The sequence below is a fragment of the Streptopelia decaocto genome (genome assembly GCF_964273445.1).
Source record: "Streptopelia decaocto genome assembly, chromosome: 6".
NCBI lineage: Eukaryota > Metazoa > Chordata > Aves > Columbiformes > Columbidae > Streptopelia > Streptopelia decaocto.
In genome coordinates, this window is record NC_138660.1 from 55,321,641 (window position 1) to 55,347,926 (window position 26,286).

A 26,286-nucleotide genomic window follows, 5' to 3' on the forward strand; every position below is an offset into this window, starting at 1 on the left:
GAGTGTGAGTGGATATAAAAAATACCTCCATGTAACCCAAAACAATATGCCATAAAGAAAATAAGCTTCTTGGCAATTGATACAGTTTGTGTTACGTTTCTTAGAGATGTATCATTATTATTGAAGGCACTTATATCCTGTCCAAGAGATTTTAATGTGGTCACTGGAAGTATTGTAATACTGCCTGTTATAAAGGGCAAATCCAGCTGTAGGAAGAAGACAACAGTTTGGAGCAGAGTCAGTGACTGAGCTACATTTTGATTTCCTAGGTGGGCAGTGGGGTTAGGTTAATATAATTGCCAGAACATATGTATTTATTGTGGGGGCTGTGATTTGGCTGTTGCGCCTTCAGGTCGTGGTGTCTCAATGCTGCTAACAAGATCTCTGTCCAGCTGCTACTGTCTTTAATTGGCCTGTTTCTGCATGAATTATCTTTACTTTCTGTCAGAAAAATAGTCTTCTTTTAAAGAGAGATTGCCAAGGATTGTTGAGAACACCAAAATCTTTTGCACTGGGGATTTTGTAGATGGTTAGATTGGAGGGGTTTAGAAGTAAGGTCCTGACCTCATGAGTTTTTGTACTCTGCTTGGCAGATGCCTGTATTGGCTGCCTCGCAGCTTAGATCCCTTCCTAACATCGATGTTTCCTTTAATTTAAAATGTTAATGCTGCAGCTGCCAACAGCAATTGTGCCAGATTCTACAAAGTGCTTTGCCAGATAGGAGGGATTTTAGTATTTTTATTTTTTTTTTCTTTGCTCTATTCCTGTAAAATTGTCAGTACAGGAAAATTGTGCTGGTGTGCATGGTCTGAAAACAGTCTGGAGTGTCAGCTGCAAGGCTGGGAAGCCTAAAACACAATCCGTGCCTTTCTAAATGTAGTCTTTCCTCAAGAAGCTGGTTCTATGCTAAAACAGAACAAGAAACAAAGGTTTAATAATTTTTTTCCTTTGTGGAATAAGTGGGGCATTTTTTTTCTTGCCGGTGAATGTAGCTTTCACTTAACCATTTAAATTAGAGAAATGGGAAAATAACGTAACCAACTGTTGAGGACTGGTTACTTCAGTATTTGTGGGTCACTTCCTCAGCATGTTTCACGAAAAAACCCCAAAGCTCCAAATTTACCCAGGGGTGACCTTTCTATAAATCTCCTCTCTCTTCTAAAGGAGGACTATCTCCGAGTGTTAATCATTTGCCGCTGTCATGACTCCTGCATGCTTTTCTGCTTCCCTGCCTTAATTCCTGTCACCTTCCCGCGCATGCGCTGGCTGCTTGGCTGCTCTGAAACCGGCCTTTCTGGAACGTGAGAAGGTGGAATCCGTTTGTTATAGGAATTTCCTTGCTTGAGTACTTTTATGAGAGAGTGCTTTTTTTCCGAGCACTTTTTTGATACCTGACTGGACCTTGCATCAGCCTCTCCTAAAACACCTCAGTGAAGGATCCTAGTACAACACAGACAGCAGTTAACAGACCATTGTCCATTTTTAGAAGTCTTTTAAAATTCAACTGTTTTAATTACTTACTTACCCCTGCTGCTTTGAAAATGCTTGTGCCTAAAGCCTTGCAGTTATCTAGCTTAAGGACTCCTGCATAAAAATATTTTTCAAAACACTGTTTAAAGTGGTGAGTGTTCTCCCCTGCTCCTCTTGGTGCTCAGCATTTCTGTGGTTTTGATATTAAGAATTCAAAATTTAAAATTGACGAACCATTATGCCTTCATATGCAAAATTATAAAGCAGGGTCTTAGTTTGTGTTGTGACATGTTTTAAAATGGTTCTTTTTTCAACTAAGTTTATGTTAATCAAGTGTAACTACAATCACCTTCAGTAGTATTTAGCCCCTTAGTCAACTAAATTGCGAATTATTTGTGTGTACTTTGTTTGCTCCTGCTAAGTGATGCTCATTTTTCTGAGCTTCTGTTTCCTTCTCCCATTTTATATCTTGCATTACAATCTGCATTTTCCAGTGACTTTGAAAACCAGTGTTGCTTATAGATTCTTGTTTCAGGTGTGCATTCAGAGCTGCCACTTAAACCCCTTCAGCTTCCTGCAAATAAAATGCGCGGTGTCCTTGGGAGCTCCGTGCCTCTGTCACGTTACTGTCTCCTATCTGTAAAACACATTTGGTTCCTGCTCAGTTTTGTGAAGCGCTTTGAAATATGAAGTGCTTTTCGTTTTGCAAACATAAGCAATGCATACATGGGACGGCTTAACCTGTCATTTCAGTCTTCTGCAAAAATGTGCGTTATACTGAGCAGAAAAGGGGTTTATTTGACAGTGTTGCCATGTGCACGGATACTTGCATGCCTCTATCCTTCAGCATGTACCTTCCAGCAATGCCCTTTTCCCTTGCCTTTTTGCACCAACCTTCTCATATTTACCTTTGCTCTACTTTTCCACCCTCTTCCTCATCCACACCTGTGTACTAATTGTGCCCCCTCCCGCTCCCCGATGATCCAGGCCCTTTGACGCTGCGGACCGCTGTCACCGAGGTGGAAACCTGTGGGATGCGTGGGCCCCGCCGAGGACCCGCGCTGCGGACGGACAGAACGCCACGTTTGTCCATGAGCGCAATGTGAAGAACGTGGGAATGCATAGCGGTGCTGGTACCTACGCTGTGCAAACCACCATGACCAGTCTCTGAGACCTGGGCTGGTCTGGAGCTCCAGGCTGCTTTCTAGCACAGGCTGGAAAATTACGTTTTGAGCTGTCCCTGAGATAAGAACAATGGACCCAAAGCTGACTATAGAAGGGGAAAAAAGCTTTTATTACGAAGGCTCTGCATATCATACTGTTGGTATTTAGTCTTTAAAGAAAAAATAACATATAGGCCAGAAGCCATCTGTCACTCTTACATTAAAAAGAGTATCTATATATATATATATCTTTTTAATTGTTTTAAGGTTTTTCTTAATGACTGAAAGTTTGTGGGGTTTTTTTGTTTGGTTGGTTTTTAATCTGGGTTTGACTTTGAGAGAGCCATGCATGAAGTCCAATTTGTAATAAAGCTGCACATGCAACCAGTGAGTTATAATGTGCTTTCAAAAATCTTAGGGAGACAGAAGATGTAACTTCCCCCCTTTTTGAACCATGATTATTTAAAAATATCTAAAATAGATGGTTGATTTGAAAACTATCTTTTTTTTTTTTTTAACAAGTCATCTTCTGAAAAATATTGTTTGGAAATGGAATAGAATTATTCTAATTTTTTAAGAATAAAATTATCAGAATTCCTGAAAAGGCAAAGGGTAATTTTTTTTTTCACTTTCTAGATAATTTTCCTTCTTTTTTGCTGCTGTGCTCCAATTGAAATGAAACAGAAATGTTTCATCGCAAACACCAGACCTACCGTATGATTCATGAGGTTAATTGTTAAGTCAGAGGTTAAGACTCCAGCTTCATGGCTCACTGGTGTTCTTGGGGGCCTTTAACAACATGAAGAACTACCTTTACCCTGGAACGCACTGTGTTTACACGTGTTTTCTGAAGTTAGCTGCTTTTAAGTTGCAATATTTGTTTCCTATTAAAAAAAAAGGTGGGGGGAGGAGGGATAAAATTAACTTGTATTTGGCTTTTAAGATGAAGTGTTTGAATGATTTTCAAATTGTTTGAATAATTTTCAAATTGCCACAGAGCCCAGAAATTCAAAAGCATTGTTTTCAGATATCCAGCCCTGAAGAACCAAGAAAGTCAGTTTCAGTCGGGACATAACTTGGTACTGCCTGAGTTGTTTTGTTCTCACCTTTGCATCTGACAGGGGGAAAGAGATTGCTGATGTGATATGAGCCTCTATTTTACAAGTCTCTGTAAAAGAAAGGAAAGATTTGAAAGCTACATATTGAAGATCTGTGGGATCTACAGCTGTGATTAGAGCAATCTGTTGTCCTGGTTTTATTTTTAGAATGTACAAGGTGGACGTTAAACCTCTGGAGCAAAGAAAACTTCTTTGTTTCTTTATTATTTGTAAAGTTGTGTAGAAATATGCAAATGAAAAACAGGTGTTTTAACTTCAAAATTTCATATAATTTCTGTGTAGGTGAGGGAGAGGAAGCCACTAATTTGAGTGGAGGAATTTGGAATAGTCTTGTATTTAAAATGCAAGAACATTGTTGCAATAACAAGTCAGTCTTTTATTGCAGAGTTTTAACTTCAGATGTGCTCATGTAGGTAGTGGCTGCTCCTTGGGCATCAGAAGTTTTGTGTAGCTGTCATAGAATTAATGAATAATTGAGTTTGGAAGACATGTCTGGAGATCACTGAGTCCATCCCCATGCTCAAGGCAAGATTAAGTAGAGCAGGTTGCTCAGGACCATGCCAGCCAGATTTTGAGTATCTCCAAGGGTGGAGACTTCACACCCTCTCTGAGCAACCTGTTCTGGTGTTTGACCATCCTCACAGCCAAAAAGGTGGGTTTATTTCTTGTGTTTAAGTGGAATCTCCTGTATTTCAGTTTGTGCCCATTGCTGCTTGTCCTGCCTCTGGGCTCCCTTGAGAAGAGTCTGGATGTTGCCTTTACTCCCCCCAGCAGGTTTTTATGCATATTGGTGAGATCCTCCTGAGCTTTGTCTTCTCCAGGCTGAGCAGTCCCAGCTCTCCCAGCCTCCCCTCCTATGTCAGATGCTCCAGACCCTTTATTGTCTTTATGGCCCTTTGCTGAGAATTATTATCCTGAATTCCACTAGGGCAAGCAACAGCTCTCAATAGCAGATGGAGAAATTCTACCACACTTGTACCAACAACACCCAGCTGCACTTTTACAGGGACAGGGCATGGTGCTGAGGAATGCTCTAGGAATGGTGCTGAGGAAGCACATGGACGTGTTTCCAAACAGTGTGGTGGTGATATATCTTTGCTTAATATCCACACAGGTTCTGCAGCCAGAACCTTTTCCTAAGGGTGTTTTCTTTCTTTTCCTGTAGTTGTTGACTTGCCTATATTAGGCCATGTCCGTATTTGGAATTACCTTTGAACAAATGGGGGACAGCAGAAGTCCTCACTTTAAAAGGAGAAGGACGTTGTTTGTTTGTTTCTGAATATTTTGCCTTTTTGGTTTAGGAAAAAAATCTGAAAAGCTGACAGGCTTAAATTTATTATGCTTCTTACCTTGAGATACAGCACTGAATGCCCCAAAATGAAGGAAATCAACAAAGAATTTAATACTATTTTACTTCTTTGTGGAGTCAGTGTGAGAAACTGTTCTGTGTCACTGCCAGTTTGAAAAAAATAAATGAGTTTTGTGGTGCTCCATGCTGTTTAAAATTAGATTACTTGCAAAAGAATTATCCCAGTTGCAGCAGGCTTGGATAGTTACTATATTTTGCAGATTGTGTTCCACAAACTAGAATGAAGTCTTGTTTTGCTTTTCAACTAGGAAATTTAAAAAAAAAACAAATACCCTTTGTAACTGACAGCTTTGTTGGTCATGTTATGCATTGTATGCTGTATGGTACCTACTAATATCAATATATTTGTCAGGCAAAAAGAAGAAATAATACAGTAGCTAACTCCCTTAACTGTGGGAGTTCCCTGAGCATGTAACAACATTTGTGTGATTTATTAGTGGGATGACAAATCTTTCCATGCAGTAAAAACCCTTGATTATTCCTTTATTCTTAATTATTTGTATGGCTTGAACTCCTGGTATCATTCATCAGCTTTTCCATCAGAATATTTCTTAAAATGTGCTCATAGAAGTTGATTCTGAAGACATAAAGCCTCGTACTTTCTATTACGAAAAGTTCAAGTATCCCTCTGTATGTGACTAAATACAGAAATGTGGAAAGCTAATGCCTGTTTCATTCTTGAGCACCGCACACGGACTGTCCTAGAAGCCCTCCTTTTCCTGGGAAGCCTTTGATTATTTCTTTTGTGATTGGTGTGACAACTTCATCAGTGTTTTATAAGAGAAGTCAGAAATTCTGTGCAGTGGTGAAAATAATATCTTGTTCTTTCTACTTTCCATAGTCTGGCTGTTTATGAAGCTCACGTGGGAGACTTCCCACTGATGCTTTGAAGAGGGTGAAGAATCTGGGTGGCCTCAAACAATTTTATGTTCTTTGAGGAACTCGTCTTTTGTGCCTGCAAAGTCCAGTCTCCCTCTCCAGTATGACTTTCTTGTTGTGACTGCCTATCTCAGGGAGGCTGAGTAGGTGTTTCAGTGGGTCTAAAGGCAAAATGGGGTCAATTCCTATGTGAATCTTGGCTTAGGAGGCTTCTCTAGAGTTTGCCTAAAATTCCTTTAGTCTCCCTGAGGCCCTGCTGTGATGCAGGGCTGAAGCTGCAGGGGCTCCCTCCCGTTGAACTTGCTGCCTCAGCCAGTCCTCCATCCCATGGCACAGATGGCAATAAGATTTTCTATAAACTTTCCTCACCTTAATGTAAGTACTACACTGCTTTTGGAGCAACACTAGACATTGAGTGTGCCATTTGAATATGCCACCAGATTTCAAGACTGCCCTTAACTGCCCTTTTGAATCAGCTCTTGTGTCTGTCTAGTAAATGTTGCTGCAGTTGTCATGGCGGGGGGAGAGCTAGTGTAATTACCCTAGCAATTTTCTGATGAAGATAAATTTCATTTTTCACCTATTTTCTCTTCGCTGTGCTGCAATGCTAAGAAAAGCATTAGAAGATTACTGTGCAAAGAAGTGTTACAAGTGCTTTAGATCACCTGCCTTATGTGGAGTTCATAGCAGCTTATACCTGGTTCCATCAGCATCTCTGTACTGCAGGCAAAGTCTGAACTTCCTGTGCTGGTTGTTATGTTAAACATTTGGGAGGCTATTTACAGAAAACTGTCAGAAAATAGAAGAGAAGTGAAGTTTCATGTGAAAATTGTAAAGCATTTTCGCTCATGTGCATAAGCATCCTCTGATGATAAGGTACGGGATTCAGTCTCTCTTTCTTTGTTGCTCTTAACTGGAAGAGCACCTATTCCTGCCTATTATTTCTAATAATTGAAGTTCTCTGTATCCATCAGACCCCCTTTGCAGAGCAGTCTGCTGCTTGCCGTTTCCAATTAGTGGTCCACACAGAGGCTGTGCAATAGATTGAAAAATTTCCTGTTATTTCCTTTGCTAGCACCTTCTTATTCCAGTGCTTAAGAGAATCAAGCAAGTGACCTCAGTTTGCCTCACAACAATTAATTGTCTTAAGATGATTTGTACATTATTAGCACTAAAACGATGATATCCTGTAATCTGTTTCAGAGGTATATATTTAACATTGGAAGGATTCTTTTGGGTGCTTGAGTGAGAAGGAGGATTTTTTTCCTGGAGCCTGTAGTGGCAACACGGGGCTCCTTCCAAATTCCAGGGGCTTGGGGGGAGTTAAGGGGCACGAACCCGGCAGTGATAAGGGAGAAGCTAGTCTGAACTGTCAAGTAGGAATTGTCTGTGTGTGTGAAAGGGTGAATTCTGTCGTGATGAATACTTGCTCGGTATCATTCTTGCTTTTGGGAGAGGACATTCAAAAGTGATAGTTTCTTCTTCTTAAACAAATATTGCAACCAAACGATGTGTGATTGTTGGTTGAAACGGGTGACAATCAAAGTGCAGTTTTGTGCACAGGGTGTCTGGTTCACTGTCGTGCTCTGCAGCAGCAGTTCTTTCCCCGTTTGTTCGTTTGCTGCTGGGATAGCTTTAGTTGCTCCTGAACTTTGAAGAGACGGGTGAGATTCCTGACTGTTTGCACAATATAAGCACCATAATATAACTCCTGGTTTTGTGATTTTTTTTTTTCTATTTTCATTGTAAATACAAACAGTAGGACACAATAAAGAGGAGATGTTTAATGGAAACATTAGAAAGCAAAGGAGGTGAAACAAGCGATCCTAGCAGCGTACAGAATATATGCTGTGGTTCACTTAAAATGTGACTGCTAAGGTTTCATTCATATCTCTGCCCAAGTTAATAAAACTGAAAGTAGTGATAGGTATGCGTAACCATAACATAGTGTCAGTGTGGTGCACCCTCCTGCTCACAAGTGTTGGATGAAGTGCTGTACAAATAGCCTTTTGTGAACAGTATCAACTTCCCTCTTTCTACTCTTCTTTCCCACCTGTAAAAATCATAACATGTACCTTAAGTTTGTTAGAAAAATTTCAGATGTTCATTCCAAAAAGCAAATTTAATGAGTAAAATCTTCCCTCCTTCTCCCTTCACTTTTTCCAATGCTATGTGATAAAGCAGCATACAATGTGGACCTGCTCTGTGATGTAATCAGTTCTTCTACAGACATGAAATATTTTTTTTTAATTTTAAACTCACAAAAAGCCAATGTGTATTAGTTACCTGGAGCAGTTTTTACAGAATGTGTCTGATCACCAGAAGATAGCTTGAAAAAGGACATTGCATGTGTTAAAGCTTTTTTTGTGTTACAGAAAGAATGGTAACATGCTTCTGCGTATCTCTGCCCATCTTTCTGCCCCGGCAGTGTACCCCTTGTTGATCTGCTAGACAGCACAGAGCTGCCAGAAACTTGTGTTGATGATGCCGCAGGCCGTCCAGTCGTTGGCTTGGCAACAGGAGATTCGGAAGAGGCTGTTAGTTGCCCTCATCCTGGCACAAAGGAAGCTGCTGCTGAAAAAGCAGACTCTGATCGTAAGCAAACTTACAGACTTTTCCCTATAATCATGACATGTGAGGTCAAAGTTGACTGAATACATTGTTATGAGGTTGTTTCCTTACAAAAACCCAGATGTATTTTAGAGAGCTCCCTTAGATTACATGCAGAATGGTAGTTTTACCCGTACCACTGCAGTATTATGAATTAGTGCATTTAGGAATTCAGTGTAAGGTTTCCACCAAAATGTTAACAAATCGTTTTCAAGGAGAGTCTGTTTCACAATCAGTCTTCCATCTGTGAAATTTCTAATATTGCTGTCAGTGTATCTACTGAACTGTCCTTAACTGCTTCCAAGAGCTGCCTTTTTTTTTTATTTTACTGTATTACCGTAATTTGCCACCGTTTTTTCAAGAACTCTATAAGATGTCGTCATGAGTTTGAGTCATGCAGTTTGAGATAACAATGTAAGTCAGCTCTCCCCATTTCAGCTGGAGGCAGTTTATTACCAAGGACAAAGGTACAAGGGAAAAGTCACAGGTTTTTATGGGATCTGACTTCAGCCAGAAAGAGTGAAGTGCAACCATCTGAGCGATTACCTCTTCCTGCTTCTCTCGCTGTGAGGGTGGCTGGTAAATGAACTTGCAGGAGTGCAGAGTGTTGTGACTCAGTACATACAGCTGAGCAAGAGGCTTCCCCCCATCCCAGTGCCTTTTCCCACAACTTTAAAACCATATAATTCACGTTCAGGAAGAATGCAAGTTACAAGTCAAATAATTCCACCGTGACATTAGCAAGATGATATATTTTCTGTCTTTTTCAGCATTCGAAGACACATTCCTAAAGCTGAGACAGCAGCTGGAGACAGAGCGCAACAGCCCGGTGCCAGCTGAGCGTCCCAACATAAACATAAACGTGCAGGTACTTGGGCTTCATCCCTCCTGACAGAGCCACTGAGTGCTGTTCAGATCAGTCTGAAGAGTCTTCTGCTTGCCTTGGTCTGTTTGCAGGATTTTTTAAGAATATGAGGGAGTAAAGGGGACAGTAAAGAAAATAAAAATGCTTTGTAATGTAGAAACTTGTGTGTGATGGGGCAGCGAGGTAAGGTTGAGGGGCAGAGGTCCATGTGCGTATATGCAGACTGCAGCCTGGTGACATTTTCTGGGGTCAATGGGAGCAAAAGGCATAAAGGCTTGAAATGTGCCTCTGTGGTCTTTATCTGTAGGTTACAGTGTTTTATAGTTCTCCCTCTTTTTTGAGGGGTTGAGTTGCCTTCAGTAGCCCTCACAGAATGTTGTTTTGACGTTTTGTTTTGAGAAAAGTTTGCTTGTGATCCATCCCTCCCGTTAAGTCACCACCGTTAAGTCACCAGTTTTTACCGACTCTCTAAAGCAGGTGTTAGTGCTGCGTGTGTTTACACAAAGAGGTGTGATGTGATTTGATTTAGTGCTCTCAGAAACCCTTTTGAGCAAGTCAGGCTGCATTTCCATGGGCAGCTGAGCCAGAGAGTAAGCTTCAGTGCCCTGAGCAGGGCCAGGGCTCTCTTGCCTCTCACTCCTCTTTGCTCTTCCTTCCCTCGCTTCCCTCTCTCCTGTCACCTCCAGGAATCATTGCATGTTTCGGTGAACCATTGTAGTCTACAAAATGACAAACAAACAAAAAAAATTACTTTTTGTTTTGAACTTTTTTTTAAAGTTGTTGAATAAGCTCATGGAGGGGGTCAAATAAATGCCAGAGCTGTAGTGAAATAAGTAGTGTTGCTAGCAGGGGTGGAAAGGACAGGATCTTCCCATACAACAGTAATGAACTTTCAGAGATTCACTGGTTATCAGACAACTGCACCCATGCAGGATATCCTTTTTTTAATGAGCTTCAAAAAAAATTGGAATTTAGGTTTCCCTCCAAGTTTGCCTGTAAATAAATCATATGTTTATAAAGGAAAAAAAGACAAAAAGACAACTTACTCTGCTTCCTTTGTGTTAAGGATTTGGGTGCTTGATTGCATTTTGAAGAAGCAGAGAAACACCTGGCAGTGTTCTCTCTGTACAACCATCCTTTGCAGAGAGGCCTGAGGATTTATCCGAATTCCAGTGAAGCAGCTGTGATTTTTCTTTCTCCCTCAATAGTAAAATGATCCAGGTGCCAAGAGAGATGTTTAGCAGTATGTGTTTGGGCTAAGCCCATTGCTGAGCGTGTGTTCCCCTGCTCTGTGTGAGGGAGGGCTGCTGCTTGGGTACCCTGGGTGCTGCATGCTGTTCTGCTCCTGTCCCCTTTAAGGTCTGTTGTCAGGGATGCCTTGTGCAGTACCTCTTTGCTTGGTGAGTGCATTACCAAGATTACCGAGTCTTTAAGAAGATTAGTCAGTAGCCTGTAGGTCCTGCTGTGCTGAAACGCTGCCTCTGTATAAACTAAAGCAAATGAACACAGCTTATTTCAGAATATTTTTGCCTGTTGAGCTCTGCTTTAGTTCAGAAGAGAGGGGAAAAAACCCAAAACATTTAATTGGTTCAATGGAGAGAACGGAGCGAAAGTGTCTTAGTGGTTTTTGAGTTGTGGCTGTTGCATAGTAAGCAAGATAAGATTTCTGTAATGAGCTAATCTAACAAACATCTGCCAATGCAGTACAGTCAGCTATCCAGCTGCTGTCTTGTGAGGTGCTGAGTAACTTTGGATATTAGAGGTTACAGGTACTGGGGTGATAGTAACTTGATTAGAGAGAAAGAACATCTACATAACTGAGAAATACATGATGTGTGGATCAACAGTGTGTCAATGTGATTCTTTGAGTAAAACAGACTTCAGCTTTCAAGAAAGATGTGCGAACTGTATTGCAAAAATGTAAGAGTAGATCGTCAGTGGTTTTCCTCAGATAGAAAAGATTGAATAAAGCTTTTCAGTCTATGATGTGGCTTACCAAGAAATTACTTGAGAGTGTTTGTTTAAAAAGCTGAACAAAGATTAGAGACTGTATATTTTGAATTCTGTATGCCTCAAATTGCAAAGACACGTAGATTACAGTAGCATGAAATGAGTACCCCCAGTTGTGGTAAGAGATGAAGATTAATGGTTTGGAAATGAGTCCTGAAAAGAGTGACCTAAGAAAAAAACACTTTATTTCCTGCTTTTGAAGCACTTTGTTATAAAAAGTACCTATTGGCTCTCCTCCTGCACTTAGTTCTGCTTTTAATCTACTTGTGAAGGAGGCATTTATGGCATCTGCTTCTGACTGAACCAAATGGAACTGCAATGTATACACTAAAACCTTGCAGTGAGCTTGAATCCTGGAGCTTGCCTTTACAATACTTGAGATGAACACAGAGTTCCAGTGACCTCTCTGAAACTGTGTGATAGCAAATTTCAGCATGTCTCATCTCCCTGAAGTTTTATCAGTGCATGAGATACCTACCTATGTAGAAGCAGTTACAGCACACAAAAGGTTTGGTAAAATGCATGGGGGAAAAGCATTAGTTTGCTGCTTATGAAGGCAGATCTGCATCCTGAGCTTTGTAAGTGACGCTGTCAAATGCCAATGGACTGCTCACTTCAGCTTTGTTAATTAAATATTTTCAACTGTTTTCTGTCAGGGTCAGAGATTGCCAGCCACCATCATCATTACATAATTCTGTACTTCCAATCAATCAGTCTTGATTGATTTCTTTGCTAGGGAAATATTTATCTTGCCATCTCTGTTCTTTTAGAGAAAAGGAGAAATCTTTACAGAATGAGAACTGGGAAGGGGGAATGAATGGCTTCATTCTTCACCACTGCTCCCTGCCAAAATCTGCTGGGATGGAAGAATGCGACTTTGTCCTTTCCCAGCTTTCACTAGTGCAGTGACCAGATCTGACAAAAGAGAACAAATAGCTCTTAAATACACCGGCGCTTGGCTTTCATCAGCTTCTGAAGTGAAATGAACGATAAAAAGTTCACCCTTTGCCATGTTCAAAGTCTGCTCCAGAGTCAGAAATGCAAGGATGTGAGGGTTTTCTTTTTCTGAATTCGTTGTGATCTGTGAACAAATAGAAGTTGCTCCAAAATGTGCCTGTGTTAGACTCCATCTCCCTGCACAAAGTGATTTCCAGTGGCGCCAGGAACGCTGCTGAAAAGCACAGAGCTTGGGGATCGCACGCCCTGCTGCTGCTGTTCATCTTTCCTTCCCATCCTGCATCGCTGCCTAGCTCCATGTTTTCATTGAAGAGTAAAGTACAAATACAGTTTGTCTAGTACATGGAAACAATAAACATTCATAATGAGCTAGAATACTGGCAAATCCCAGCAGCTTTACTGTTTTATGTGAACAGCTGAAGTGTCGTATAAGTTAGACATCTTGAGGCGTTATCAGGTCTCAGATGCTTTCCCCTCTAGCTCTGTGCTTTTTCCATAAAATAAAAAGTAAAACACCACTGTTTTTTTCAAGCACAAAATAGAAAGTATTGAGAAAAATTGTCTTTAATATTGATGGAAATATTTCCTTGGTGGTGTAGAACTTACACTTGCTTGCATTAAAATATTTCTTAATAGTACTAATCTTTTGAAAAGTTTGGAATATAATTGCTAATAGACTAGAGTGACCTAATCTAACTGGTTGTTCGAGTGAAGGAAGATGAGAGGGAAGTTAAGCCACAAAATGGTGCTTAAAGCACCAGTGTACTCACGTGCTCAGTTAAAATAACCGAATTTACTGTATTACTAGTACTGGAATAATGCATTAGAAATTCTATGCAGGGGCTGTTAATGTACAGCATCCTGTTCAGTGAGGTCCGGCGTGAGGATTTAGAGATTGTCACAGTTGGGTACTGTGATGATGATGATTATTATTATTATTTCAGTTTTAACTCCAGACTTTTGGCAATTCCAGGAGCTTCTTGAAAATACAACCACTTAAATGTTTAATACTTTATTGTTTTGTTAGTCTTCATGAATTATGTGAATTTGCATCTCTTCGTATCTGGTAGCAGTAGTCATTAGTAACACTGGTGGTTGTTCCTCATACCTTTTTATGTTGACAGTGACCCCTGAAGATTTTGCAAAATTCTGTATTCAGTGCTGACTGGGGTCAAGATTTTAAAATGGGTTCTTTAGGTAGTCTTCTAAGTTCCTATGCAGATGCCTCAAAAGGTGATTCAGAGGGAGACAAGAAAATGTGTTTTGCCTCCCTGAAGACCTAATAACCTGAAAGTTTTCACTAATATTTCCAGTTAATAAATTCTGTGAATAAAGAAAAAGCTAAAGGAGAGCTTGTTTTAAACTTCTGCCCCCCTCTGTCTGTCCATGCACTGGGCATCGTTCCTCTGGTCGTGCCGCAGTCCCTGCACTCAGGGTGCAGTGGGGTTGTCCCTGCTGCGGAAGGCAGAGTCTGCGGGGGCAGCCTGGGTGGCGGATGGCAAGGACTGTGAGGCTCTGTCTCCCTCTGCTGAGCTGTATCCTGAGAAGAAAGGTCACCAGGTTTAGTTTTCACTCAGTTAATTAAATTCTGTTGCTAGTCAAATAGCAATTATTAAATTGAATGCTTAATTAACATTTTTTATCATTAAGAAATGCAGCTCACATAATGCAATATACTGTAGTGAAAGGTTTCATACTTTTAATAGTCTTACGTATCTGGTTGCCAGTTTGCTCTGATAGAGTCAGCGATGGGGGAGGTAGCTAACAGCACATTAAACTGTTGTTCTAATTTATAAGTGCATTCTAAGATCAAAATATTCTCAACTTTGCATTTGAGAGTAAATTATCAACTTGATATAGATATAGATATAGATATATAGTTATGCTATAGTGGTATAATATGCTGGTTGCTATATTGATCTATCAGTAAACCAGGCTGCAAATTTAGGGTCTATTTCACTTGTTGCATGCTGGATTTTCAGCACAGCGCTTTGCATCTCCACTTGTAAGCATCGTGCTTTTTTTTACTTTATGTTTTGTTGTGACTTTACAACTGCATTTCAAAACAAAGTGAGAAATAGCCTTTTCATTTCACTGTAAATCTGCTGACTTTCAGAGCCTTGTTGTTATTTGGAGATGTTACTAAACTTCAGCCCAGACTTCTCCATGTGGAAACTGCTGCTAATGAAGATTTTTTCCATGTCTAGGATGAAGTGGTAAAGTTGACAGATAAATGTCTTAAGAATGCAATTGAGAGCCCAGTCGCAGCAGCAACGTGGCTTCCAGCAGATATGAAAAGCAATATCCTGAAGGCCCAGGCAGAAGCAGGGCACAAGGTAAATGCTCAGCTGAGAGCGGTTGTGACATTTCTTGAATGTTTTTATTTCCCTTCAGTTGCCTGCTGTTGGAGAAGGTGCCTTGCAGGTACAGGTTCTCCAAGAGCCAAAGTCCAGAGTAGAATAAAAGAGCCTTTCAGCCTTCCTCCATGATAATAGTCATCCAGTACTGGAATGGTTGTCCTAGGAGGAATCTCCATCCTTGATGATACTGAACATGGAACTGAACAAGGCCCTTAACAAGGCCTGATTTGAGTGGTGACTGAGTCAAATAACCTCCAGGGGTTGCCTTCTAACCAAGAAATTATTCTGTGACTAAGGCTATGCTTCTAGAATGTTCTACTAAATTTTATAGCAAATAATGGTGTTTTATTTGGCTATGTTTGTGAATTATTTCTGCACTGCAGTTTTCACATAGGATTGATTTTTCGAGTCCCTGAGCAGTAGATGAACAACACACTTTCATGCTGGGAGGGAACCACTCAGCTCTTCTGTGGATCTCAGAACTGACACAAGATGGAAACAGGTGTCAGAAATGTATATCTTTGTTCATTTTTTCCTCTCAGGTCATAAGAGAAGACAGCCTGACAGGTGTCAAGAATTCCAATATTCAGGATGCTGCTGCCAGGTACTGAACGGTTTTGGAAGAAACATGTGATCTTGTTACCCAAGTACAGCACTGAGTGCTGTACAGTTCAGTGTGATCTTTCAGTGGCTTGGTGATCATTGCATTTTACCTTGTTATAGCGTAGCTTGACCTGGTGAGTGTGAAGTGTCTTTAAAATGAAAACCAGCAAGCAGTACAGTTGCTAAGTTTTGTTATATACCAGGTAATCCAGATACTCTTTATTCTCCCATACTTTGATAGACATTGTTCTAACAGCAGCTTCTATCACTGTAGTTATTTCTGACCCACGAACAACTTCATTGTGGGGAGGGGGGTTGGGTCTGCTTACAGTAGCTGTTCTCTAGTGGAGAAAAAAATTTGTATACAAAAACCTGACACTGACAGTTGATTTCCTAAGAACTACTGAATTTCAAATGATTGCTAATACCAGTGGGATTTCAGGCATTGGAAAAGTTACGGCATGTAATCTCTTGACCATTCGTGAATATGAGCATGTATCAGACCTCAAAGAGCACATGGGGATATTGAATAAAATGTACATCTAGCAACCTCCAAAATACGCTGTAACAACTGACTCACTAAGAGCTTTCTGTGGAATGTTGTACCTGTTTATTATTTTGTGTTATTTTTGTTGTTTTGTGCCAGGAACATTCTCACATTAGGGAAAACACAGAGTAGTTCCCCAGCAACCAGTCCAGTATTTCAAGACCCGAGAGAGCTGCTGAAAGCAATCCCTGCCTCAAATACCTTTGTTCTGTAAGTGATTCAGGAAAAACGTGTTTCTGGGGTAAGGGAACCATGTGGAGATTATCATGAGCACGTCTGAAAAGCTGAGGAACAGTTGCTGAGCAGTTAGGCTACATCTAACTGAGCAGGTTTACCGATGCATCTTTAATTACTGTTGCAGGAGGTAATCAGCATAGGCTGGGCCTCAGGGTGAGGATCCTAGCAAGCAGCAAGCAAATCTCTCTCATCTTCTGAAACAGCTGAAATATTTGATGTCTTGCTGCCGCTGGCTCTAAAGAGGAAGATAAGAGGATGGCAGGGAAGACTTCAGGCGAATTAGAAACAAGGGCTGAATATCCTTTGAGACAGAAGATATTGATACAGTCAGGTCTCTACATAGCTGTAGCTGAAACTAGGAAAGGGAGCAGTAATCTGCAGAGGTTGTTGGAAGGCATTTACTTCGACAAACACACAAACATTTGTCTTCTGTCTGCCTCACGTGGAACTGGTGTTGAGTTTTTGGGTTGAGCTTTCAGGGAAGCACGCTGTGTTTCAGGCAGTGTGCTGATGAGAATGTTTTCTCCTTTCAGGAATGCATTAAATGAGGACGAGGCTGCCTCTAACCATGAGGACCTGCTGATTCCAGCTAATCTGGTTCCAGCTGAGGAAGCTGCTGTTTCAAAGGTATCGCCACCTGCCAGCCTGGAAGGTTTCTGTGTGTCACGTTCTGAGCTACTGGTGCCTCCAGGCAAGCAGAGCACACCTTGCTGCGTGCCTCCCGTAACTCAGTGAATACCCGTCATTGCTGAATGCCAGAGAGCGCTTTCTGGATCAGGCAGGGACACTGTGCAGATCTCTCCAGAGGCCGTTTCTGGGTGTCATTCCAGGTTCTTTGCCTGACACTTATTTTTCAAAATTGATAGTTTTCCTCACACCAGTGGGGATCTCCTACCATCCCAATAAGGAAAGAGGTGACAGGGGTGAAATTCTGACATAGGCAATTCCTATCAAAAGAACCCCAGAGGGAAAAGTTTAAAGTGAAATGTTTATTGGTTGTATTCTGGTTACCTTAAGGATCAGATAATTTTTAACTGGACTTCATGAAATGCACATAGTAATTCGGGGTCAACTCTCCTTTGCCCCCTCCAAAATAAAAGAGGAGTCTAACACTGGACTCTGCTGTTGCTGCAGCAGACTCAGGGGTTATTCTGGATCACTAAAGCACCATGCCCTTTAGCTTTTGTCCCTCTAAACCAGCATTATGTAGTTGATCCCACTGAATAATTATCAGTCTCATCTTCTGAGTTCAAATACTCAGCTCCCAGACCTTGCCGACCACCTTGTCGGATGGCGCAGTGCCCCATCTTCACACAGGGGAGTGGGACAGCTTCACAGCTCACGTCGCAGTGACTTTGTTTCCAGTACGCTAATGAGAATAAGTGAAATGAAAAGGCTATTAAAAAAGGTCTCATGGGGAGGTTTGTGAAAACAGACCTGATAAACAGTGGTGTTCATTAAGGATACTGCTCTGTAATTTGGGAAGCCACTAGAGTATTCAGGAGACCTATCTGGTTACTACTGGGAATTCAATTCAAAACTGATTTATTCCATAGAGCACTCCAGATGACCAGGACGTTTCCTTAACATCATTGACAGAGAATCTAATTGACTTTACAGAAGCCACACCTCGGGTAAATGTATTTAAAAACCAAACTTCTTCCTTCACACACATACAGTGGTTTTTACACAAACTCTCCTCTGGCTTTAGTATTTGTCCACCAGGCTTGGATCTGCTGCGGTAGAGTGAAGTGGTGATTGACCTGGATCCCTGCATAGATGCCCCCTCCATGAAGGGTGGCTGGCATAGGGTTGTAGATCCTGCAGTTTTGTCATGGAAGTGAAGGAACCTGAAGAGTTGACTTGTATCTGTGCCGCAAGGGCCTGTGGTCTTATTTTAGTATACCCGCAAGTGTCAGCCTGCTTCTCAGGCTTTTGGGTATATCTAATACTTCGGAAATTATATGTAAATATGTATATACACACACAGACATATATATTTGTGTATATATATATATATATATAAAATAAATACTTGAAAATAACTTTCTAATACAAATCAACCCTTTTATATAGATAAAAAAAATCTCTTGTAATCTGTGCCAGGAAAAAAGGTGTTATGTTGCATGCATCAAAAAAGGGGGGGAGGAGTAGGACCTTTAACCTGTTCACAGAAGTGCACCCTTGGTTAACTTCATCCACAAAGCAGAAAAAAAAATGGGCTCAGTTGCCTTTTGGAAGGGAGCACCGTGCTGAACCTGCAACCAGTGCGTGTCGGTGAGGGAGCGGGTGGGAGCTGCGGGCTGTGTGGGGCCATTTGCCTTCTGGTGTGAGGTCACATTGTCTGCAGTGGTTCAAACACTGGCGATGGACAAATATCCAGCATCAGTTTGGGAGGCAGTGTTGTTTTGGGAGGCAATATTGTTTCAAGAATGTTCTCAACTACTTCTAACCTTTTCTAATGAGCGTTTGTTTGCTTTTTGTAGGTGTCTTCCCAGCCCATGATAACACCGAGGTGGTTAGTGCCAGTGAGTTATTTGACTGTTCCTTAACAATGAAAGAAAAAAAAAAAAGCAAGCTCTTGTCATGATTAAGAAACAGGAACTCGAGTAAAATATAATAATTTGTAATAATTTGAAGGCCCAGAAAATAATGTACCAGACCAAAAATAAGGCAAATTAATTCAGCTGGAGTAAATCAAACAACATAAATATCCTGTTAATACTTAAACTTCTTTTTTTTGCTGTGTTACATTCCAACTAAATGCCATAAAGTTTAAGAACTTGCACTTACCAAAACCCACCCTGGAACTTGATGAATCTTAGTTTTTACTGTTATAAGTAAATCACATTGAAAAATCAGCTTGTCTTGCCATGACAGGTTTTTATTTCAGTTTCCTTTTTCATTCTCTGCAATTCAGACTGGACTGATTTCCAATGGGCCTTTGGGAAATGACGTTGCCTTGGCCCTGAAGACAGAGAGAGGCAGCACGGAGGCTCTGTTGGTGGCAACAGGTTTGCCACCATCCCAGCAGACGGCTGATAGCCCTGCGAGGTAAGGGCTCCTCAGCACTCACTTCAAAAGTGTCTGTGGAGTGGAAGGGCAGTATGTGCTCTTAACTACTTCCACTTAAATTGCTAAGGTTGTCATTTAGACACAGTGCCTTGTTTTGCTGGGCTTATAAACTATCGTTCTGTCTCACTTTGTAGCATTTGAAATCTTATAAATAGACAGAGCAGCTGATGTGTGTGTATTTTTACATAACGTTGTTTGAAGGGTAAGAAAACATTTTTTAATTCAAGTAAGTAAAGGAACAAAGCATACAAATTTGGCTGGAGTTGGAGACAAACCTGTTATTATAAGTGCTATAAAATCAATTAATGGATTTTAATTATCATTTCACTTCAGTTTCTTTCTGTATATGGTAACATGTTTTAGTACTGGAGTAAAATTATGGTACAGATGAATTTTCTGAGAAATCTTTTTACAGTGTTCCAGTACCTGCAAGAGGATTGGCAGGGGTGTTGGGGATGTCCCCCAGTTGTTTCCAAGCTGTAAGGAAGTCAGTGAACAGCATCTGTAGAAACCTTCCCTCTTGGTATTCTATTCTGCCATGCCGGTGAGGCAGAACAATGGCCGTGACGATCAGGCCTTCCAGGGAACCTTGTACAATGCAGATGCACATGGCAATGATGCTGCTGCTGCACCCTCTGAAATGGATTCAGTTTGCTCTTCTGCTCTAGTCCATTGGTCTTATTAAATTACGAGGGGAACAGCTGTTAATGCTCTGTGGAACAATACTCATCTCTCTTAAACCCTCATGGCAGATCTTCTTGGTGGAGTGTATTTACAGGGCCACTTTTTTTTCCCTTTTAGCCCAGTTACTGAAGATGCTACAGGAAGAACAAAATGTTTACTCACCACTGAACTCTAGAAGGAGGAGTTTCTGCACCTTCCCACCTGTAAAAACTCAAATCTTCTAACGTATCTTCAAGGGATCCTTCCAAAAGACTTGCTTGGGATCATCTCTTGCTGAATGGGAATCAAACAGCCAGCTGGTTTGTTAAGAGACTTCTACATTTATTGCAATCTAACTGGAATTACAGTCTAAACTGGGATATAAAACCACATGCAGGTTTGATCTTCTCCCTCAGGAGGAGGGAAATCCCGCACTGGAGCTAGTTCTGAACACGAAGAAAATAATCTAGTTGTGTTCCACTCACACTGGGTTTAGTTTTACGTACCCTGTGCTGCCTCTCGAGTGGTAACAAGAAGCGTTCACTGTGACATTGGCTGTGCAGAGTCTGAGCATCATGTCCCTGACCTGTGTAGGTGAACACTGGAACCATGAGGAGGACTCGTAGGGCCACCTCGTGGCCACACTGTGGATGAGTGCTCACAGTGGTGACTGTTTCATACGGCCAAGCACATTTGCTTCTATGTGATTGTTCCCTCTCTTTCCTTTGTTTTACCAACACATACTCTCCTTTTTGGCCTTAAACCCTTTAATAATCCTTGTACCTCCTGTTAGAGTACCTGGAAAGAATGAAAATCTAGTTCATCCATGACCAACTACGTGGACTGGATTTGAGCTGCTCATTGCAACCAGGAAAAGGAAAATTCACCTGCCAAACAGCTCACAGCATTAGCTCACTACGGCAGAGGTCCCACATTTTGCAGCTGATTATTTCATTTCCTATACAGCTGAAGTACATGCATTTTAGGCTAGATATATGTATGTTTTAAATGCTGAAGTAGTGAAGGTGTGAGTACAGCTTACTTCAGGAACTGCTTATTTGTTAGTTTTGTTGTCATACAGGGCTAGGAAGGAAAAGAATGTTCTTGTTTCTGTTCATACTGTTTCTGGTTGTCGTTTCCAGATGCCGTGCTTTGGGAATACTTACTGGGTATGTTAGCAGCATGAGGGTACAACTAGCGCACTTCTTAACACCACCTCAAATCCTAAGTTCTAAGTGTCATCTAATAGTCATATGTAGAACAAAGAATAGAATAATGTGAAAACAGGGAGAAGAGTATGAAAAGTTCCTGTAGGCAGTTCACTTCTTGCAGAAGGAAGGTAGGAGCTCTTGCAAGAGCATGCTCCATGGAGCCTGTGAAGGCCAGCTGGTGCTCAGGTGAAGTACAGGATACAATTTCTGTTCTAAGAGATCATTTGAGTCCTGGGCAGCAGGATCCTCATGTAGACATGCAGAGGTGAGCGTGTGGGTATGCAGCCTGGGAATAAGGTCAGTGCAGAGTCAGAGGGACAAGAAACATAGAAGCCCAGTGATGACTCTGCATGTCCAAGCAGGGAAGCACAGATGAAGCAATTGATGATCGGTCTTTCTTAGGAAGAGGTTTGTACATACGACTGGGGTTGGAGGATGTTTTCTGGATAGTGCTTCTGTTTGTAAATATTTCTATACACCTGGTTCTTAGAAACAATTTTAAATGTGAAAGTCCATTCTGAAACCTGTATGCACAACTTCTTTGTTGCACACTGGCTGTGTGCATGTCTGTCGGTGTTGACAGAGATTTGGACCAAACCACTGTGGGTTGTGCAAGTGAGTTGGTGCCCGACTGGGCTCTTCTTTCAGACCGGGGTGTGTCTGTCAGACTGGGGCGTTCTCTGTGCTGCTCCTGTGCTCTTGTTTGCAGGATGCTGAATTACAGTGTTGAGGAAGAAGCCACGTGGCATTTAGATGGCCAACTGCCGCTCCTCAAATCCCCCGAGGCCTTAATAGAGAAACACAGAAACCATGGGAAACTCTTTGGGCTGACATACCAGAGCGACTCTGCAGACAGTGAGTTGCAGCCATTGCCTCAAGAATCAGGAGTCAGAATTGGTGACAGGCACTTTCCCCGCTCTGGCTGGCGCCTGAAGCCCCGGGCGGGCACGTTCCCACTCCTCCCGCTGCCAGCCCTGGGGGGCTGCTGTCTGTGACCAGGCAGGGTGTTTGCTCACCAGCAATACAGCTCTGTTGTTGTCAATTCCAGTTGAGTATTGGCTTTTTTTTTTTTTTTTAATACTTCTAAGTCTGAGCCTTATTGCATATTAAAACATAGAAGGTTCCCGATTCAAATACCAAATATCTTAGTTTGGATTAATAACACAGTTGCCAGGAAAGTTCCTGCAGCAAAAGGGAAGCTCTGGCTTCCTGCTAGTACAAAGCTGGGGCTGCGCGGGGAAACTTGGCACATGCTGCTGATGTGTTTGCTCAGCAGCCAAGCTGGCGTTCGCCCGATCCATGTGTTGGGTTTGTAAATAGACAGAATGCAGGAGCGTTTTCTGTGAGGCATGTTTGATATTTGACTCTTCCCGTTAGGTTCAGGAGGTCTGTGATCTGTTAGTTTGAATCCCTCGCAAAAGTAGAATCACAGAAGTTTTTCAGTATTGCGTGTTGAATACCATCCCTCGATTTCCTCTGAGCACTCATGTGCATCAAATGACAAGTAAATAACATGTGTGGCGAGTGGGTCCTCCTAAAATCTAAACGGTTCCAGGTAGCCAGCTGTTAGTTTAGCACGGCTGGGGTGGTGGCGATTGGAGGGGTATGTTTTATTTACACACATGTGGCACACACAAAAATTTCAAAGGGGCACGGTTTTCCTCCATTTTCAGAGGACTTGAAACCTTAAAATTTAACATTTTCAACTGCTAAATTGGGGACTTATGTTTTCTATTAGATTTGGGACTGCAAACCCAACTCTTTCCAGTGATATTTGATAGTTCAAGCAAATACCCACTCCATTTAGCTCAGTGTAGCTTATTTAGCTATTCCAAATCAGTGTTTAAATATGGAGCCTGGCGAGACTCAGGTGCCTCAGTTATGTGATCCCAACAGTGGGTATCCGAACATCCTGGAGTTTGGCATCACTGTTTTACTTTAAAACTACAGGTGTCACTTTGTGTCATGACTGACTAACAGGTAGTGTAGCCTTATTCATCACCTGCATTTTATCAAACGCAAATAGGTATAATAGTTCCTACAGCTGGTGTCATAATGTATTAATGCCTGTGTGCCACTGAGAAAAAGGGATTCTCTTACCATTGCTAGACCATTGATTGATTGGCTGTAAGGTCCAATTACCCTCTCAGAGTTTATTTTTTGGTATTTATTTAAAGAGATTTAAAAATGTCTGTGTGAATCTGGTGCTGGGATGTTGGCAGATCTGCCAACCACTTGAACACTTTAAGAGTTGACAGAAATGAATAAATGCCTGTTCTCTTGCAGTCATTTGGAAAAAGTTGACTCCCTGGTTTAAGAACAAAAAGTAGTTTGATTTTTGTTCCTAACAGAGTTATCCCCCCTTGACTTACTAACGCCTGTCCCAGCCCGTCTTCAGCAATGGCCTCATAGCTGTCTGCTGTGTGCACATGCAGTGCAGATCAGAGATGGAGGCTTTTAAACTCTGTAATTAAAAAACGCTAAACTGAAACCGAAAGTGGGTGGTTCTAAAAATAAAAGTGATTTTTCTCCAGTCACACTCCGTAAGTGACTGGAGTAAAAGATTTTATAGAAATCTTAACATTTATAATAACAAAAAACCCCACCCTGTATCTCAAACTGATTAATCTTAGAACAGCGTTTCAGTTTCACCTATGGGCTGTAACAGGATGAGACCAGACAATGCGTGTTCTGAGCATGTGGTGATGGTCTTAGAAGATTTTTAAATGGGCATGAGAATGTGGGAGCTCAGGGCCTCGTGTGCTTGAATTAAGGGAATCTCTACTTCAGTGGTAATGGGATCTAATACTGGGAAGTCATATGACATAACTACTTAACCTGGTAATCAGTCATGGTTAATGAACTAGCTTGAATGTATTTGTTTTTAAACTTAAATTCCATGTATACTTTGTTGAATACAGTGGTGTAAAAGCCAGGTTTTGGACAATTGTTTGGACACAACTTTGGCAAGAACATTTACAGCACCAGAAAAGGAGCTCAGGTGAAGAGTTATGTTCGGGTCCTTTTCCACAAACTATATTCAGCCCCTCACCGTGGCCCCTTTTTCTGCCCTTTGCCCCTTCTTGTTTCGTGAAGCAAAGCTGCACTGTTGGGATCAGCATCCCCTGCACAGACAGCACTGGATGTGTTGTTCACGTTGTGAACATTTTCTGGTACAACCCAAATCTGCAGATGAAGTGTTAACAGCAGCTCTGTGTCACGGCCAGTGAGCGTTTAAAGCTCTGTCTGGGCACATAGAGTGTTTGTTACTCTAGAAAGCTGTAGTAAATTATGTAGCTGTTAGATACGGTAACGTCACAGCTTTCAAATGCAGCTGGACAATCGTAACTTTTATACCAAAAATAATTCATGCTGGTGGCCTTTCAGTGATGCAGGTGTAACCCGGGTGTGTTTGGTCCGAGTGGCAGCACCGCAGACAGGAGCCCAGGGCCCTTCCCAGCCACGGGGGTGGCGGCAGCGTTGGTGCCGTGTCCCTCAGCGCTGCGCTGGTCCGTGTCCCTCAGCGCTGCACTAGTGCCATGACACTCAGCGCTGCACGGACCTGTCACAGTGTTCGGGGCAGATCTCAGCGATGGGCAGAGCCCGGGGAGCACCAGGGTCTGTTTTGCGGCCCCGCACGTGTGTGCGCAGCGGGAGCGGGTGCTGGCCCTGCAGCGGTGCCGGCCCTGCGGAGCTGCGAGGTTTCCTGACAAAATTCCCCTCCTTTGTACTGCTTGGCTTGAGCACTCTGCTTCATAAACACACACACCCCCACACCTATAACTGGACAAACTGATTTTTAAAGTATGTAAGAATATTTTTTTAGATAGATTTTTTTTGTTGTTGTTGTTAAAGCCACACTAACTACTGTATTTTTACCTTTTATATGTAAAGCTTGGCAATAGCTCTCAATGTATAATTTATTTGTTGCTTTTTTTATAAAACAAAGTGCACCCTCTTGCTTCTGTTTCACAGCAATATATGAACTGTTGTAGGCACTGCACTGAGATCTGTATTGAAACTGAAACTGTGTATGGGAACAAGAAACTGTGATTTGTGTCCACCGAATACAATCTTGAAATATTTGTACTGTAGTTTTGTCTTAAATACACCACATCAGTGCAAAGGTCTTGCAGAGTCATCTTTAAGCAGGGCTGTGTCAGGCTGGTGGGGCAGCAACAAGGCGGGTTGGTCGGGCCTGGGGTGGGTGATGGGGTCTCTGGCAGCGCGTTAACGCTCTGTGGCACTGTGATTTTCTGTCTGTGCTAAGAAGGTACCTGAGTTGGAGAGACATTTGTGAACTTATTTGGGCTGTCAAAACTGCAGGCCACGTTGTAAACTTAATTTATTGTTGATTAAGGTGTAACGTCAGGTGGCATCGAAGCTTGCAGATAGATGCTAGAGAATTAAATGCCTTATTTCTGAAAGAGCTGAGGTTTTCCAGGAAGACTGGCAGGTGTTCAGTGGTTTTGAAAATCATAGTATGGAGGTGTGTGGCCAGAAAGGAAGTCTGAACTTCCAGGTGTGGTTCCACAACACACAGCCAGAAGCAAGTGCCGGTCAGCTGAGCAATCCTGCTTGTTATCTCCAGTGCTCACAGGATCCTTCTGTTTTGACGTACAGTGGTGCTGGTGATTGTTTAAAAGAAACTGGTTATTTCCAACCCTCAATTTTGGTGAAATGCTTAAGGTGGCAGCAAAGGGCAGCCAAACAATTTGATCATCTTCATTTCTCAACTATTAATAAAATTGGGAAAGTATCAAAAGGAAGGGAAATAATTCCATCCCATTGACTAAGCTCAGAGAAAGTAGTTTCTCTTGTGGCATTGTTTGTTGTGTAGGTCAAATTATGATCCCTGTGATAAGTCACTGAATTGTTCAAGTCCATTTATAACTCAAAACAATGCAACAGGTTTAGTTTACATTTTATTATTACTTTAAAAACCCTTCTTTAGATGTTTGCATTTTAAAGAAGATCCCTCTGCCATTTGTGCATTTTAATGTTCAGAAACCAAATGGTGATTAAAGACAATGGGTTTGTTGAGATAGTTAAGGCTTGATTGATTCATTCTCTTGTGCATTTATGATACAACAGTGCATCTCATGTCTGAGATGAGATCACCAAAGAACGCTGCATCCTTTTGCCTTTA

At 41.7% G+C, this 26,286-nt stretch overlaps 1 protein-coding gene across 2 annotated transcripts in view; it reads left to right on the forward strand.

Annotated features, from left to right (window-relative positions):
* The window catches only part of EPB41L5 (erythrocyte membrane protein band 4.1 like 5), a 59,865-nt gene extending 34,643 nt beyond the window's left edge, over window positions 1-25,222 (forward strand). Inside the window, exons 17-26 of one of the 2 annotated variants that reach the window (XM_082057209.1) lie at window positions 8,428-8,594; window positions 9,380-9,477; window positions 14,649-14,777; window positions 15,344-15,405; window positions 16,051-16,161; window positions 16,722-16,815; window positions 17,745-17,822; window positions 18,675-18,716; window positions 19,109-19,242; window positions 20,065-25,222. In XM_082057209.1, coding sequence (XP_081913335.1) covers window positions 8,428-8,594; window positions 9,380-9,477; window positions 14,649-14,777; window positions 15,344-15,405; window positions 16,051-16,161; window positions 16,722-16,815; window positions 17,745-17,822; window positions 18,675-18,716; window positions 19,109-19,242; window positions 20,065-20,122 — 973 coding nt within the window. In that variant the 3' untranslated portion in view covers window positions 20,123-25,222. The remainder of the gene's footprint in view (window positions 1-8,427; window positions 8,595-9,379; window positions 9,478-14,648; window positions 14,778-15,343; window positions 15,406-16,050; window positions 16,162-16,721; window positions 16,816-17,744; window positions 17,823-18,674; window positions 18,717-19,108; window positions 19,243-20,064) is intronic. The other variant, XM_082057210.1, reaches the window with a different exon arrangement.
* Window positions 25,223-26,286: the final 1,064 nt, after the last annotated feature.